The following is a 15436-nucleotide window of genomic DNA, read 5'->3' as shown; positions in this document are numbered from 1 at the left end:
CCTCTGGCCCCACGCCTTTATCCACAATCCCGAACTCCCTAAAGCTCTGAAAGAAAGGTTTTCAAACTCTGGTGACAAAGCCAGTCCTAAACCAACATACACGTTTACCGTGGTCTTTATTTATTCCAGTTCATGGGAACAGTTGCGTTTCACTACCAAAATCTTAAAAAATTTTTTTAGTATTTCTTTTGGCGGCGTGGCATGGGGGGACCTTAGCTTCAAACCAGGGATGGAACCCGAGCCCCCTGCAGTGAAAGCAGGGTGTCTCGACCTCGGGCCGCTGGGAAGTCCCTCAGCACAAGAATTTCAAGGCACAGCCCCGGGGCCCTGTGAGGTATCAGGTCATCTGTGAGCGGGTGAAAGTCCTGAATTCCAAACCCTCTGGCCCCAAGGCCTGGGGCAGGGTAGGGGTGGACTGGCCCCACACCTCGTGGTGGACCGGGCGGGGGCCCCGGGGGAGGGGACCCCGACCAGCCGGGCAGCAGTGAAGGTGCTGCCCCCCGACTTTCACACTGAGAGGGGACACAGTCTGCCCAGCGCCGGCGCTCAGAGATGGCAGAGCCCACAGGCCAGCAGAGGGCCCAAGGGCGCAGGAGGGTGGGACAGGATGGGGCTTCCTGCCTGTGGAGGGGTCCTCACCTGGGGGGCTGCTGACCACAGGCCTGACGTCCCTCCCTGAGGGACTGAGAGCCCCAGACGTGCCTCCTGGGGGGCGCTCCCGGCGGGGTCCAGGCTGAGGGCACCTGGGAGTGTCGCTAGGAGTGTGGCAGTGACCGAAAGAGACAGGAGGCACCCGGCCTGGGGAGACCTCAGCCTAAGTGGGGTGCAGACCCTGGCCCGCCTTCAGAGCGCCCGGGAGGCCCCTTCTCAGGGTAGTCTCAGTGGGTCCACCTGCGGGTGTGCAGAGCACAGGGCACTGGGGTGGCAGCTCACCCTCACCCCTTACCAAGGATCCCAGAACTGGGGCGGACCGGCTGCCCAGGTGTGTGTACTCACAGAGCCAGGTACAGCCACCAGCAGCTGCCGGGGAGGAGCCGGGCTGGCCGCGCTCCAGGCATCAGGCTTTCTGCCTGGACAGGGCCAGGAGTGGGGCTCCGCGGGCCAAAGCCCCTGGCATCCATCCTGATGAGTTGGGGGGGGCATGCCCTGACCTCAGCTGGGCAGAGCCTGCCAGGCCAGCTCGGTGGTGGAGCATGTATGAGGCCCGAGCCTCTGGGGGCCGGCTTTACAAGGCGGGGGGCCACACCAAGGATGATCAGAGGTCAGGTGTGGGCGGGGGTCCCATGAGGGGGGAGGAGTCACAGCCGGGGTCTGGGTAAGGGGCCGGGGATCGGGCAGGGACGGTGTTGGGGGGCCGGGGGCCCTGGGCAGGGAGGGGGGGTGGTGGACAGCGGCCGCGGTCACGGGGGCCGGGTGCAGTGCGGGTCTCGGGTGCCCCAGCGCCCGGCCGGCGGGAAGGGAGGGCGTCGCCCCAGGCCGCGGGCGCGGGGCGGTGGGGGCGCCCGGGTCCCCGCCCCCGCCGGCCGCGCCGGGTCGCGCGTGGGCGCGGCGGGCGCCGATTGGCTGGCGGGCGCGCGGGCGGGGCGGGCGGCGGCGGCGCGGAGGGGCCGGTCACCCCGCAGCCCGGCCTTGGCCTCGGCTCGTCGCCGCCCCGCCCGCGCGCACGTCCCCCCGGCGGCCACCATGAGCACAGGCCTGCGGTACAAGAGCAAGCTGGCGACCCCAGGTGAGCCCGGCGCCCGCCCGCCCGCGCGCGCGCGCGCCTTTGTCCCCGCCGCCCGCGCGCCTCTCATCGCGTGTCTCGGTCTCTCTCCCGCCCGCCGGCCGGCCCTGGACACCGACCCGACCCCCGACCCGACCCGCACCCGCAGAGGACAAGCAGGTACGCGTGCGCCGCCGCTCACCCGGCCCGCAGTCACCCATTGTGCCAACAACCCGCGGCGCCCCGGCGCGACCCCGCCCCCGCCCGCCGTCATCCCGCCCTGTCGCGATAGCCGATCCTCAGCCCGGGTGCTGCCGGGCGGAGGCGGCGCCGTTCCGAGGTCCTGGATCCTGACCCTGGCTTGCGCAGCGTGGGCCCCTCCCCGATGGGGGATGGGCCGGGTGCCCCCTCCCACTGGTCCAGCGCCGGCCTCTCCTTGTTGAACTGGCCCGAGACCGCCTGCTGGGGGTCCTGAGGGAGCCCCTGGTCATGGAAGGCCAGGGGCGGGGGGAGGGGTCTGTGTCCAGCAGCCAGGGCCGTCCCAAAGCTGCCCCACACAGAGAGGGTGGGCAGCTGCTCGGGCCACCCCACCCAGCTTCTCTGCATCCTCTTCCCACTGAGCGATGTGAGTTGGCTGACCTGGTGCCTCTTCCCCAGACTGGGAGCCTCCAGGGCCTGGTCTGAGTCATCCCCCTGCCCAGCATGGATCTTCAGACCTAGGGGGTACAAACTGGTTCACCCAAGGGCCAGCCTGGACCCCCACCCTCCAGTGCACAGGTCTGGACAGGAGGCCGCCTGGACACCCACTGCTAACCTAGCTGAGGTCAGGTTTAAATATCGAGGCGACCCCACGGAGAGGGGCGCATCTGGGGAGCTTGGGGCCCTGGGGCAGCCCCACTGGCTGAGGTCTCTCTGCTCAAGCGCAGCCGTGTTTTGGGCAGAACAGGAAGGCCGACTCAGGCACCAGGGTGGCCTTGGCAACCCTCGTCAGGGATGGGGGTTCACACCCTGGGTGGAACCCCGCAGTATTGGCCCAGGTGTGGCAGGCGGGCGGAGCAGCCTGGCAGGTGGGGCTGGGGCTGGGAGTCGAGGGCTGTGCCCTGGGCTGGGTGAGGCTTGTGGGGAGGGGCCTCTCATCCTCACCCTGCCTGCAAGGGGCTCCCCGGGGAGCCAGGGCCGGGAGCTGCCTGCTCGTGCTGCGGGTCGAACAATGCAGGAGATGCAGGGCCAGCCCACCAGCCTGCCATTGTTCAGGGAGAGACAGGGGAAGCCCCAGGAGACCAGCCCCCCTGCTCCAGGGCCTGTGGACACTTGGGGTCCCCTGCTGGGGCTCCAGCCCCGCTGGGCCGGTGTCTGCCCCACCTGGAGCTCAGCTAGGACCGGCCTCACCCATGCCTGCCCCTGGGGCACGAGGCAGAGGGCGTGATGTGGGTGGGGTGTAGCTTCCCCCGGGATCGGGCCCAGGAGCCAGGCGTTTGGGGCAGGCTCCCCGTGGGTCTTCACTGTTCCATTGTTGGTGTTCTGTGCCTCAGCCTGTTGCCCCTCCAGGAAAGAGGGGGACTCTATGGACCCCTCCGTGCCCACCACCTTAGGCATTGGGTGGGGGGCTCTGGTGGTCCCCTGTGCCCTCCCCCACTGCACCCCCTCTCAGCGAAAGTGGTGGCCCCACTGGCTCTGGCTCCTGTCCCCAGAGCCGGTGGGGAGATTCTAAGAATGAAAACGCCTCGAGAGCATCAGGCACCAGGCGGTGGGGAGGAGGTAGGCGCGGCACGTCTGCGGCTCCAGGAGTCCTCAGCAGTGTCTGAGGACCAGACAAAGCGGGCGGCAGGGCCCTCTCCTTGGGGACCCCCAGGGAATCCCCAGCCCTGTGCAGGTGAGGTGGGACGTGGGCTGGGCTGGCAGGGGCTGGGCTTGTCCCCGGTCCCGGGCCTCCCGAGGCTGTGCCTTACCAGTGGGCAAACCGAGGCCGTCTGGGCAGTGCACCCTTCAGGCCCCAGGGTGTGGGGAGATGAGGCCAGGCCCGCTCTGTCCTCGGAGGTGCCCCAGGCCCGAGACGTCAGCTTGTCCACCCAGCAGGAGCTGGTCCTAGCAGCCATGTCTAAGGTGGTGCCTGGGGTTGGAGGCTGGGGGATACTCAGCCCAGAGGCCCCCCACAGGTCCACGTGGAGGGTGCTTTCTTGGAGCCAGGGTGGGGGGGCCGGGCTGTGGCCTGTGGCCCGCCCCCGGCCCCCGCCCCCCCCCCCCCCCCCCGCCCTGTCCTCTTGGATGAAAGGCGCTCCTGTTCCCAGAAGTGGACCCACCCCTCCTCCCCAGGTGCCAGAGGCCTCCAGGCCCCATGGCAGCAGCTCCGGCCTGGACGGGGGTACAGAGGCCTCTTAAGCAGGGAGCTAGGAAGGGAGGGTGGGTGGGGGTGTGGGGGCCTCCCAGCCCTACTGACGGAGTTCACAGCCTGTCCACCTCTTTGGATGCTCAGCTCCTTCCCATTGGTCTGGCCTATTCAGATTCTGGTGGGGGCCTGTGGGGTTGGGGAGAGGCTGGGTTTGGGGGCTCAGGAGACCCCCGTGGTCCCTGGCATCACTGCACAGGCGAGAGGGCGGAGCTAGCTGGAGCCCCCCAGGCCCCCTATTGCCCAATCCTGGGGGTGAGGGCAGGGTGGAAGCTCAGACAGAGTGCCCCCCGGGAAGGGGTCCGCTCCATCAGCCCCCCTCGGCTGGCAGTAGCTGTCTGGCCAGCAGGGCTGGCCGGCGGGTTTGGGGAGCCACGCACGGGCCACAGCTTCCGCGTTTGCAGAGGGGATGGGGGGCGGGCATCTAGGGCTCTGACCGCTCCCTCCCGCCCGACGAGGGCCTGGGTGGGGAGCGGGTCTCTGCCCTCGCAGGTTCCCCGCTGGTCTAGGCGGCCGCGGCGGTAAACATTCTCCGGACACACGCGGGGGGCGGGGCGCGCAGGGAGGGGTGCGTCTGTGGGGTTCGGGGGGCCGGGCGGGAGCGCGCGGATGGGGCTCCCTCTGGCGGCGGGCGCGGCGGCGCGGACCCGCCGTGGACCAGCCCCCGCCGTGCAGTCGCGGGGCTGACGGCCCGAGCCGCGCCGCTCCGCGCGCAGCCGCCTGCCTGCCGAGCTGGGCCCTGCCCTCCTCCGCTCCGATGGCTCCGCCCGCGCGGCCTCATTTCCAGGCGACTGTCTCCCGGAGACCGCGCGCTCCCGTCCGGCGCAGGGACCCGCTTGTGCCCGGGGCTGGCCGTCTGGGGCCGGACCCGCGGCTCGAGGGGGACCTCGGGGTCGCGCATCGCGTGAGCGCCGCCCCGCCCCGGGCCCCGGTGCCCGCGTCCGTGCGCCCCGGGGGCGAGAACACGCCTGGCGGCGGGCGGGCCTGACGCTCTGGGCCCCAGCGTGCGCGCGGTCCCAGGCTGGCGGGGATGGACTCGCTGGCAGCGCCCCAGGACCGCCTGCTGGAGCCGCTGCTCTCGCCGCGGACCCAGGCCCAGAGGCGGCTCAAGGTGTGTGTGCAGCGGGGCGCGGAAAGTGGGTCAGCGCGCGCCCACCCCGGTGTCCGCACTGGCGATATGACGGGGCCGCAGGGTCCTGGGGTCCTGGGCTGTGCGCGGGGCCACGGGGAGGCCGGGGGCTGCTGTCTATAAATAGCCGCAGCTCCACCGTCGCTGCAGCCAGCCGCCCCCGCGGCTGGATCCGGGCCAGATGCGGCCTCCCACCCCCTACTTTCGCGGAGGGGTGAGTATTGAGGTGAGGGCTTCTCCAGCTTCGGAGGTCCTTGGGCACGTCTGAGGGGTCCGGGTCCTGGTGCCCTCTGCCCCCCACCCAAGGACACTGGGCTCACTGGATGTGCCTGTTGCCCCCGCTCCAGGCACTGACTCGGCCTCTGTGAAGCCCTTGAGGGCACCACCACCCTCCAGGCCCACCTGCCTCCCACCTCAGGGGGGCCTTTGCCCACAGACCCTCGCCTGCTGCTGCCACTGAGAAGCCCCTCTCCCGGGGGACCCTGCCCTGCTGCCCCCTGGCCTGAGCTCGGTAGGGGCAGGGGCCAGGGCTGCTCCCGGAACAGGAGCATGCCCCTGACCTGCCCCACCCCCGCCAGGACGTCGACAAGCAGTACGTGGGCTTCGCCACGCTGCCCAACCAGGTGCACCGCAAGTCTGTGAAGAAGGGCTTCGACTTCACGCTCATGGTGGCCGGTGAGTGGCCCAGGCCCCAGGGCGGGCAGGGGCACGGGCAGCCATGCTCTGTCTGGGGCCTGGGACCTGACTTCCCCACTGCATCTGTGGGCAGGGGAGTCAGGCCTGGGGAAGTCCACACTGGTCCACAGCCTCTTCCTGACCGACCTCTACAAGGAGCGGAAACTGCTGAGTGCCGAGGGTGAGTGGGCCCCACGCCCCCTGCTGGGTGACCCTTTCAAGGGCTCCTTCCAGGTCCAGCCTCGATCCTCTGTCCCTGAAGCGTGGGTCCAGACCACCACCAGGCCACGTAACCTGGGAGTGTCTGGGGTGCCCGGGGGTAGGAGTCAGGGCCGCAGAGGCCACTCTAAACCACCCCCCACGCCCCCCGCCCCAGAACGCATCAGCCAGACAGTTGAGATCCTAAAACACACGGTGGACATTGAAGAGAAGGGGGTGAAGCTGAAGCTCACCATCGTGGACACACCGGGCTTCGGGGACGCCGTCAACAACTCTGAGTGGTGAGGAAGGCTTGCCTGGGCTGGCCTAGCCCCCGGCTCTCAGCCCGGCTGGCCTCACGTGCCCCCTACCCCCAGCTGGAAGCCCATCACCGACTATGTGGACCAGCAGTTCGAGCAGTACTTCCGGGACGAGAGCGGCCTCAACCGCAAGAACATCCAGGACAACCGGGTGCACTGCTGCTTGTACTTCATCTCCCCTTTCGGGCACGGGTAGGTGGCTGCCCTGGCCAGGGGGCCCGGCCCGCCCGCTCCTCAGGCACCCCCTCCCGCCGCCCCCGCCCCTCAAGCCCCTCACCCCGGCCCCTCACAGGCTGCGGCCGGTGGACGTGGCCTTCATGAAGGCCCTGCACGAGAAGGTGAACATCGTGCCCCTCATCGCCAAGGCCGACTGTCTCGTCCCAGGGGAGATCCGGAAGCTGAAAGAGCGGGTGAGCCTGCGGGGCTGGGGGTCTGCGCGGGGCTCAGGGGGGACTGAGGCCGCCAGCCCCTCCCCTGACAGTCCTCGCTGGCTGCAGATCCGGGAAGAGATCGACAGGTTTGGGATCCACGTGTACCAGTTTCCTGAGTGCGACTCGGACGAGGATGAGGACTTCAAGCAGCAGGACCGGGAACTGAAGGTGAGCCTGCAGCACTTGGGGGACCCCAGAGGCCACGCTACAGCGGGTCTAGAGGAGCAATGGGGCCCTGGTCTGACCTGGGGCGGGGGGGTGGCGTGAGACTTTCATCTAGGCTGTAGAGTCTTAGCCGGGGGTGGCTCAGGTCCCGGCTGGCCAGTGTGGTTTGGGTCCTGTGTGGTTCATGGGTCATGGAGTGCTTGCCAGGATACGAGGGCACGGTCACTGGCCAGGCCCCACCCTGGCCCTGCGCTCAGCCCCCTTCTCGTACCCCAGGCCTGTGCATGCCCCGACTACAGAGTCCTGAGCTCTGGGGGAGGGAGGTGGCTTTGAGTGGTGATGGAGAAGCCAAGCTGGGGACAAGTGGCCACTAGGCCAGGACCAGGGTGGGCCCTTCACCCCAAAGTCAGCAGGGGTATCACTAACAGCCGGCACAGGCTCCACTCTGGGGAAGGAGGGGGAGGGTACATCTGATTGGGCACAGCCTGGCAAAAGCCCTCCATGTAAGTGGCACCAGCTCTGGCTTCAGCTGGCAACAGAGAGGCCCAAGGTGGGGATAACAGGGTCTCTTTGGGGAGAGGTTATTGTTGGGGACACTGGAGGTGTGCCCATGCCCCTCTTGTACCGTGGACCTCACACCTATGCTAACTGGGCATGAGCCCTTGCACCTGCCCCTCCCCCCCCAGGAGAGCGCACCCTTCGCTGTTATCGGCAGCAACACGGTGGTGGAGGCCAAGGGGCAGCGGGTCCGGGGGCGCCTGTACCCCTGGGGGATCGTGGAGGGTGAGTCCAGGCCTGGGGCACAGCCTTTGGGTGGGAAGGCTCCCCTGGGCCGGTGGCCTACTCACCGGCCACCCCTGCCCACAGTGGAGAACCAGGCGCACTGCGACTTCGTGAAGCTTCGCAACATGCTAATCCGCACGCACATGCATGACCTCAAGGACGTGACCTGCGACGTGCACTACGAGAACTACCGCGCGCACTGCATCCAGCAGATGACCAGGTGCGCGCCCCCGCCCCGCCCGCCCCCAGTCCCCGCCCGGAGGTGCGGGAGTCGCAGGGCCGTGCTGGTGGCGAGGGTCAGCCCGGCCTCCAGCAGCCTTGTCCCCGGTGTCCACCCTGCAGCAAGCTGACGCAGGACAGCCGCATGGAGAGCCCCATACCCATCCTGCCACTGCCCACGCCCGACGCTGAGACTGAAAAGCTCATCCGGATGAAAGATGAGGAGGTGGGCGGGGAGTGGGGGGCGGAGCCAGGCTGGATAGGCGGGGTGGGGTGGAGCCAGGCTGGGCGCAGGGGCAGGCCCCGCCCACCGCTCGCTCACACCGCCCCCTGCCGCTCCTGCCCCACCCCCAGCTAAGGCGGATGCAAGAGATGCTGCAGAAAATGAAGCAGCAGATGCAGGACCAGTGACCCCGCCGCAGCCCCACGTGCCATAACTATACTGCCGGCTTCCGGGCTGGCCCTTCCCACCCCCGGACCCCGACGGGCCTGGACTCGACGCCGGATTCATCTGGATCGCCCATAGGCCCGGGCGCGACCCCCAACCCCAGAGTGGCCCAGACCTGGTTTTTTTCCCCTCCTGTTCTCAGAGACGCTGGGTCACAGCCCCCAGCCAACCCTAATTTATTCTCAGCATCGACCCCTCCCCTCGTTTGTATCTGCTTCCCAGGGGCCTGGACGTTGCCCCCCCCCCCCCCCCCCATCCAGACCTCTCTGGCTTTGGGGCGCTGGATCTAAGTTGGGTGGTGACTTGTGAGATCTGCCCCCAACCGGAAGGTCACTGAACTGACTCCAGGCCCTATTTACATGGGCGGGAGAACCAAGGCAGAGTGGGGGTGGGGGGCCGATCCCCGGGACCCTGGCCTGTTTCCCGACTCGGAGCCTCCCTTTGGGCCCCCGTGGGTCCTTCTTACCCCTTTCCCCACTCACCAGGCACCTCTGTGCACAGGTTGGGAGCGGAAGTGATTAGGCTCCCTCCCGACCTAAGGAGGTCAGCTGGCTGCAGGGGACCGTAAGGCGGCTGGGCTTCGCAGTGAATGCCCGCGATCCTCCCCCATAGCCTGGCCTGGTCCCGGGGGGCTCCAGTAGCAGCGGGTGGTCGGCAAACTGGCCTCCCCCGCCCCTGGCCCACCCTTTGCCCATCAGGGGCGGGAGGCCCGCTCTGCCCAGCAGCACTGTCGCTCTGGGTTCCTGAGTCCCTGGTCCCCGTCCCTCCACCCGCATGATCCCTGGCCCCGAGCCCCATTCTCCAGTGTGTTCCGTTGTGAATGCTGCACCCTGTCCTGGTGACAGGAGAACAATGTTGGTGAACGTCGAAGACGGTGTCCTCATGGTCTGTGCGCCCCGGGAGCGAGGGGCCGGAAGCTCGGTCGGCCGGCAACCTGGCGATAGCGCTCTATCTGCGCTGGCGGCTCGACCTCTGGGTTATTTCTGGCGGGGTGGCCGCGTTGTGGTCGGTTCGGCAGGCGCACCAGGGCCGGGGAGGGGAGGGGCGGAGCGGCCTTATCGCCCGGTCCTGCGACCACCGCCCGGAGCTCCAGAGCTGGTCCGGTGGCCGACCTCTCGCCATGGGCTTCGGTGAGTCTAGGGTCTGCCCAGGCCGCGCGTTCCCCGAGGACATCTGGTAGGGAGGCTCTCAGTCCTCTGGGCTGCAGTCAGAGCGGTTCGGGCCAGACCCGGAGGACCCTTCCAGCCGGCGGGCGGGTGGAAAGGCTCGCGGGCGGTGGCATCGCCCAGGACCCCGCGGGTCGGGCTCACCGCGGCGCTTCCCTTCCAGGGCTGCGCGGGGCGCTGAGCCTGCTGCTTCTGCTGCTCGCGCCGCCGGGCCGCTCGGCCGCGGGCTGTCCCGCCCCGTGTCGCTGCGCAGGTACACGCGTGGACTGCGGGCGCCGCGGGCTGACGTGGGCCTCGCTGCCGGCCGTCTTCCCGCCGGACACGACCGAGCTGGTGCTGACCGGCAACAACCTGACGGCGCTGCCGCCCGGGCTGCTGGACGCGCTGCCGGTGCTGCGCGCCGCGCACCTGGGCGCCAACCCTTGGCGCTGCGACTGCCACCTGGTGCCGCTGCGGGCCTGGCTGGCCGGCCGGCCTGAGCGCGAGCTCTACCGCGACCTGCGCTGCGCCGCGCCCCCCGCGCTGCGGGGCCGCCTGCTACCCTACTTGGCGGAGGACGAGCTGCGCGCCACCTGCCCGCCCGGTGCGCTCTGCCGCGGGGCGCTGGCGGCGCAGCTCCTGCTGCTGGTCCTCGGGCTGTTGCACGCGCTGCTGCTGGCGCTGCTGCTGTGCCGCCTGCGGAGCCTGCGCGCCCGCGCCACGCGCCGGAGGCCGCTGAGCGAGCCGCTGGCCGCCGAGCGCGCGACCCCCGAGCCGAGCGACTGGCGCTGAACCGTGCGGCCGGGCCCCCTCCCCCGTCCTCACGATCTCCCAGACCTGCCTGCCCGGCGGCCCCGCGCAGGGGCCCGACTGCTGCGCCACCGCTGGCCACACGCACCCATGCCTGGACTTGGACCGAGGAGCCCCCCACGCTGTCTGCGCTGCCAATAAACCCTGCTCCCCACCCGACCGATCTTCACCGTGTGCCGCGGAATCCCCTTCCCAAACCCAGAAAGAGCTCCGAGGGGGGAGGAGTTCCCACATGGCAGTTCATACACCTCCATATCACCTCCTGGTGGGGGAACATGGGGTGGGGGCAGTGAGTGAACTTGCACCCCGCCCCGACTCTCCCCAAAGTTCAAGTGGGGAGGTGTGGAAGGGCTGGAAGGACAGTGCTCACCTGGGGGGTGGGGGTGAGGACAGTGTGGGGACAGTCGGAGCTCCAGGGGCGGTGCATATGCCGAAAGCATGTGCTTGGAGTGGAGGTTTCTGGCTGCCAGGGCGGGTCTGCCTGGTGGCTCCAAGGATGGTTCAGGGTGTGAGGCTCCCCAAAGCATCAGGAGTGCTTTGGACCAGGGATGGTGAGGGCAGTCAGGGGCCCCAGCAGGACCTTCCTGGGCATTTGAGTAAGAAGATCTGGAGAGCAGGTAAGGACAGGGTGAGCCTTGTGAGCTGGGGTCCACAGAAGCTCCCTGCTGGAGTGAGGAGGCACAGGGGGTTGCAGGGTCTCTGAATCGTGTCCTCCACCTGGCTGCCACCTCCTGCAGGAAAGCACCCCTGACTGCTTCTCAGGCCCTGGTCTCCCCCATCCCAGCCCTGGATCCAGGCCGAGCCACCAGGGCCTGGAAAATCCTGAGTATGTGCCCCAGCGTGGCTCAGGCTGCTAAGCTGGACCTGGCAGCCCCAGAGAGACGGCGATGCTTTCCCCACTTCCGCTCTAGGTGTGGCCCCCACCTGTCTGGCCCTGTGAACAATGTAGGCCGCTGATGAGGAGCCTGGGGCCTGAGCCCCGGCTCCCGGGCCCAGGAAGGCCCCTGGCCCCGCTGACCCGGTCGGGGAGGCTGCCACTGACACAGTCTTTGTCTCAGCCTTTGTGGGACAAGACGGATGGCCCTCCGGCCGGGCCGATGCTATCTCGGGGCTGCCGGTGGGACGTGAGGTGGGAGCCACCCCCTCCTTTGTGGGCAGGTGCGTGGCATCCGGCCCATTGTGGGCTGCAGCTGACTGTCCGCTGTCCATCCAGGCTTATCACCAGATCTGGGATAGCGGCCCCTTCTGCACAAAGAAATGCCCCCTGCCCCCCAGGGAGTGGCCCGGAGCCCTGGTAGGGGTCAGAGGTAATAGTCATCGTGCAAGGTACACAAGCCACCCCCTAAACTCAGCCCCAGTGCAGTGCAGGAATGGGGTGTCACCCCTTCTTTCCACAGCAAGAAACCTGATTCTGAGGGTGGCGGGTCTCCCTGTTGGGCCCCAGAGCTTTCTCTGTAGCTGCCCTGGGAGCAGAGCTGAGACCAGGCCCCAGGGATCCCCTCTCCTCCTCGCTGAGGCCTCTGTGGGGCAAATGCAGGGCCCAGAGAAAGGGGCCTGGGGGGTCCTAGGTGACACCAAGCTAAGACAGGGAGGCCTCCCTGGGCTATGGGACAGGTCCCAGCAGGAGCTGGGAGTGACCAGTGGTGAGCAGGAGCCCAGCTTCCCAGCCAGTGTCCTGTTGAGGGGGCGGGTATGGTGGTCCCGGGGGCCAGGGGCTGCAGAAGGCTGGATCTTCTGACAGAGGAAAAGGCCGGCATCATGGTGTGGTCAGATCCGAGGAAGAACTTCCCCCTCAGACGACAGGGCAGCAGAACCCCGTGGTTACTCCAGGCTCGCCCTGCCCTCCTGCCAGTTCCCCGTGATTTCTAGGGGCTCCGGCCATGGTACTGACCACCAAGGGCTGCCAGCCCTTACCCTGAGCTGACACTCCACACACAGACCCTGGGGCCTCAGCCTCCGGGGTGTGGTGAAGGGGCGCGGTCCCAGCTGGGGACCCTGACCAGCCCAGAGCATGGGGAGAGCACAGCCCCTCTGCCAGCCCCGGGCCTCTGTGTCTCTTTCTCCATCTCAGGGAGGATACCCTGCCCCAGGGTGCCTTCCCCACTGACAGGCTGGTCCCCCCGGGGCTCAGACTCCAACCAGATGGGAACAGCCCTGCTGGCCCCTCATGCCTGCAGCCCCCAGGTGGGCAATGGGCCCCTTTGCCCTGCAGCTCCAGTCCTCTGACCACACTGGTCCCCAGTTTCTCGGGGTGGCGGGCAGCCTCAGAGCAAGGCCGGGCTCTTCCTGGGGCAGGCACGAGCTTCCTGCTGCCACTCTGTCCAGAGTATCCAAGGCCTCCCTGCCCTGCATCCTGGCCTACTCTGCCCAGACACGTGGCGCACCACCCCCGGCCGCCCCGACGCTCAAGCCACATCCTGGCGACTGGAGGACGAGGGGGTGCCTAAAGCGCTGAGTCCCTGCAAGGCCAGGCGGCGGCCCAGCCGGACACAGCCCTGAGCAGCGCGCGGAACCTCGGTGTTTTAGTCCCTGAAAAGGGCAGATGCCAAGGCCAGTCCTCCCCGGAGCGCGGCCTCAGCCCGGCAGCAGAGGGCGCTCGCGACCTGCCGAATGGCCCGCGCGGGGGCACACTGGGCGGAGGACGGCGCGGGGCGCAGGAGCCCAGAGGCGCGGGGGATGGAGGGGCGCGGGGGGATGGAGGGGTTTTGGGGGGATGGAAGGGTTTCGGGGGGATGGAGGGGCGCGGGGGGTTGGAGGGGCGCGGGGGGATGGAGGGGCGCGGGGGATTGGAGGGGCGCGGGGCGTTGGAGGGGCGCGGGGGATGGAGGGGCGCGGGGGATTGGAGGGGCGCGGGGGGTTGGAGGGGTGCGGGGGATGGAGAGGCGGGGGAATTGGAGGGGCGCGGGGGATTGGAGGGGCGCGGGGGGTTGGAGGGGCGCGGGGGGATGGAGAGGCGCGGGGAATTGGAGGGGCGCGAGGGATGGAGGGGCGCGGGGGATTGGAGGGGCGTGGGGGGATGGAGGGGCGCGAGGGGATGGAGGGGTTGCGGGGGGATGGAGGGGCGCGGGACGCAGAGCAGGACTGTGTGCGCTGGCTGGGCGGCCTCAGGGTCCGCAGGGCGCTCCGGTGGGGGCGGGGCAGGGCGAGGGCGCCCCCCCACACACATCGACAGCCGGTCGCGATCGCGGGAAGATAAGGGGCTTCTTCCGCCTGCGGCAGTGGCCCGGGACTCAGACCATTGAGCCCGCGGCGCGGCCGTCCGCCGCTCTTTGGCTCGGTGAGCACTTACTGAGTCCCTACTGGTGCGCCGGAGCGCGCACGAGCAGGCGGGGGCTGCGGAGGCGCTTGGAGGGGACCGTGAAAAGCTAGCCTCGCCGCCCGCCGGGTGCCTACGGAGAGGGGCACCTCTCTACCAGGCCGGCGGCGGAGCGCGGTCCCCGCGGCCCTCCAGCCTGCGGAGGGACCCGCCGCCCGCTGGGCGCGAGTTCCGAGGGTCCCGCGGACGAGGCCCCGGGAAGGGCTGGGGGCCAGGCCCTGGTCGTGCTGGGGGTGGGCCCGCCGCCCAGACGGAGCAACAACATTGGTGTGGGTGGCGGGGCCCTGGGGGCCCATAGCTCAGCGCACCGTCTGCGCCCACCCCCGGCGTTTCCGATGGAGGACAGGCAACGGGTGATAAATCACCAGAGCCCAGCCCCCCCACCGGGGCGGTCGTGGGGAAGGGGGGCTCCGTGTGACAGAGACGGGCCTAGAGCCGCGAGACTACCGACCGCAGAGACAAAGCAGCTCCTGCCGCCCACTGACCGCAGGGTCCCTTTACCGACCCCCCCACCCTGGGCGCCCCTCCAGACACCTCTCCACCGGCCCATCTGGAAACCAGCTGAGAACCGCCGCACCCCAGCCTGCTGACCCCCAACGAGGGGGAGGGGGGAGCAAGAACAAGGCTTCCGCAGCCACAGCTCCCTCCCCGGGGCGACCGTAAATCAGTGGGGGGCTCTTGCCAGCACCCCCCCCAGGCTGAGGGGGTCTGTGGGGTCCCTGGCCCTGGTGACTGGGCCCAGCCCTGGCTATGTCCCTCTGTCCTTGAATTGTCCTTGGCAGATTCCCCCACCCAGCTCTCTGCAATACAGTCACCAGCCCTGGGCTGTCTACACCCGGTGCTATCTACACTGGGCCTGTATATATCTGGTGCTGTCTACACCAGGGCCGTGTATACCAGGTGCCGTGTACACTGGGGCTGTCTACACCCGGTGCTGTCTACACTGGGGCTGGCTACACCCGGTGCTGGCTACAGCAGGGCTGTGTACACCCAGTGCCGTCTATACCCGGTGCCGTGTACACCCGGTGCTGTCTACACCCGGTGCTGTCTACACTGGACGCACAGCCTCACTGCCCTCATCGTCTCTGTCTGCAGACAGGAAATGTCTGCAGGGAGACATCCTGTTGCACCAGGAGACCCCTGGCTGGCCCGCAGGAACTGGGGGTCAGCGGCCTCCCCAGCACAGCCTCCAGGGGTCCCCTCTGCCCCGGGGGAAATGCTGTCTGTCCCTCCCTCCATCTGGGTTTCCTGTCCCTGCCGCGCCAGCTGCTGAGGGCCAGCAAGACAAAGAGTGCTGAGAGACGGGCCAGGTGGGCCCCGCCACAGGTGTGAGCACTCTCTGGGGTCAGGATGCTCCTGGGACCTGCAGGGGGAACCAGAGCCTGATCTTGGCAGTGCCTGCCCTGGGCGTCTGTCCTTCAGATGCCCCACTGGGCACAGGCGGCAGAGATAAGGCCACCTGTACACAGGTAAGCCCGCAGACGTCCACCATGACATCTTCCCTGGCTTGTCTCAAAGGGATGGGCGTGGGGATGGGGGCTTCCTTGTCTCAAAATACCTTTGGCGCTCTGGGAATTCTGTGCCTGAGACAGGCCCCGAGTGTCCCGGGGGCTGACCTGGGCCTTGTCACGCAGACGGTCCCCTCGATGCTCAGAACCAGCCCCCTGAGCCCCAAGCCAGTGTATGGAGGCGGGGACAGGGAGGGTCTC

The 15436-nt window shown here is 68.7% G+C and overlaps 2 protein-coding genes across 3 annotated transcripts; both read left to right on the top strand.

The window, feature by feature from the left end:
• Positions 1-1575: 1575 nt before the first annotated feature.
• On the top strand, positions 1576-9323 carry SEPTIN5 (septin 5). Of its 2 annotated transcripts, XM_025267149.2 has the most exons (12): positions 1576-1726; positions 1872-1882; positions 5796-5892; positions 5987-6073; positions 6269-6392; positions 6468-6602; positions 6703-6820; positions 6908-7009; positions 7693-7789; positions 7874-8009; positions 8132-8234; positions 8363-9323. In XM_025267149.2, exons 1-12 carry the CDS (start codon positions 1684-1686, stop codon positions 8417-8419), a joined length of 1110 nt encoding a protein of 369 aa, XP_025122934.1. In that variant the 5' UTR covers positions 1576-1683; the 3' UTR covers positions 8420-9323. The 2 variants fall into 2 exon arrangements, with proteins under 2 accessions (XP_025122934.1, XP_025122933.1); XM_025267148.3 differs by lacking the exons at positions 1576-1726; positions 1872-1882 and adding an exon at positions 4980-5199.
• Positions 9324-9451: 128 nt separating this feature from the next.
• GP1BB (glycoprotein Ib platelet subunit beta) lies at positions 9452-10570 on the top strand. Its single transcript, XM_006065537.4, has 2 exons — positions 9452-9586; positions 9786-10570. The coding sequence occupies exons 1-2, from the start codon at positions 9577-9579 to the stop codon at positions 10391-10393; spliced, it is 618 nt and encodes a 205-aa protein (XP_006065599.1). The 5' UTR covers positions 9452-9576; the 3' UTR covers positions 10394-10570.
• The last annotated feature ends 4866 nt before the right edge of the window (positions 10571-15436 follow it).

Source organism: Bubalus bubalis, chromosome 17 (genome assembly GCF_019923935.1).
Source record: "Bubalus bubalis isolate 160015118507 breed Murrah chromosome 17, NDDB_SH_1, whole genome shotgun sequence".
Taxonomy (NCBI): Eukaryota; Metazoa; Chordata; class Mammalia; order Artiodactyla; family Bovidae; genus Bubalus; species Bubalus bubalis.
Note: the sequence above shows the minus strand (reverse complement) of the source record. Positions and strands in the feature narration are given on the sequence as shown.

Bases quoted from the DNA above. Each gene is read 5' to 3' on its own strand.
- SEPTIN5 (XM_025267148.3), top strand. From the start codon at position 5,119: ATGGACTCGCTGGCAGCGCCCCAGGACCGCCTGCTGGAGCCGCTGCTC. The intron at 5,893-5,986 runs GTGAGTGGCCCA...ATCTGTGGGCAG, and splicing joins CTTCACGCTCATGGTGGCCG to GGGAGTCAGGCCTGGGGAAG. The intron at 7,790-7,873 runs GTGAGTCCAGGC...CCCTGCCCACAG, and splicing joins CCCCTGGGGGATCGTGGAGG to TGGAGAACCAGGCGCACTGC.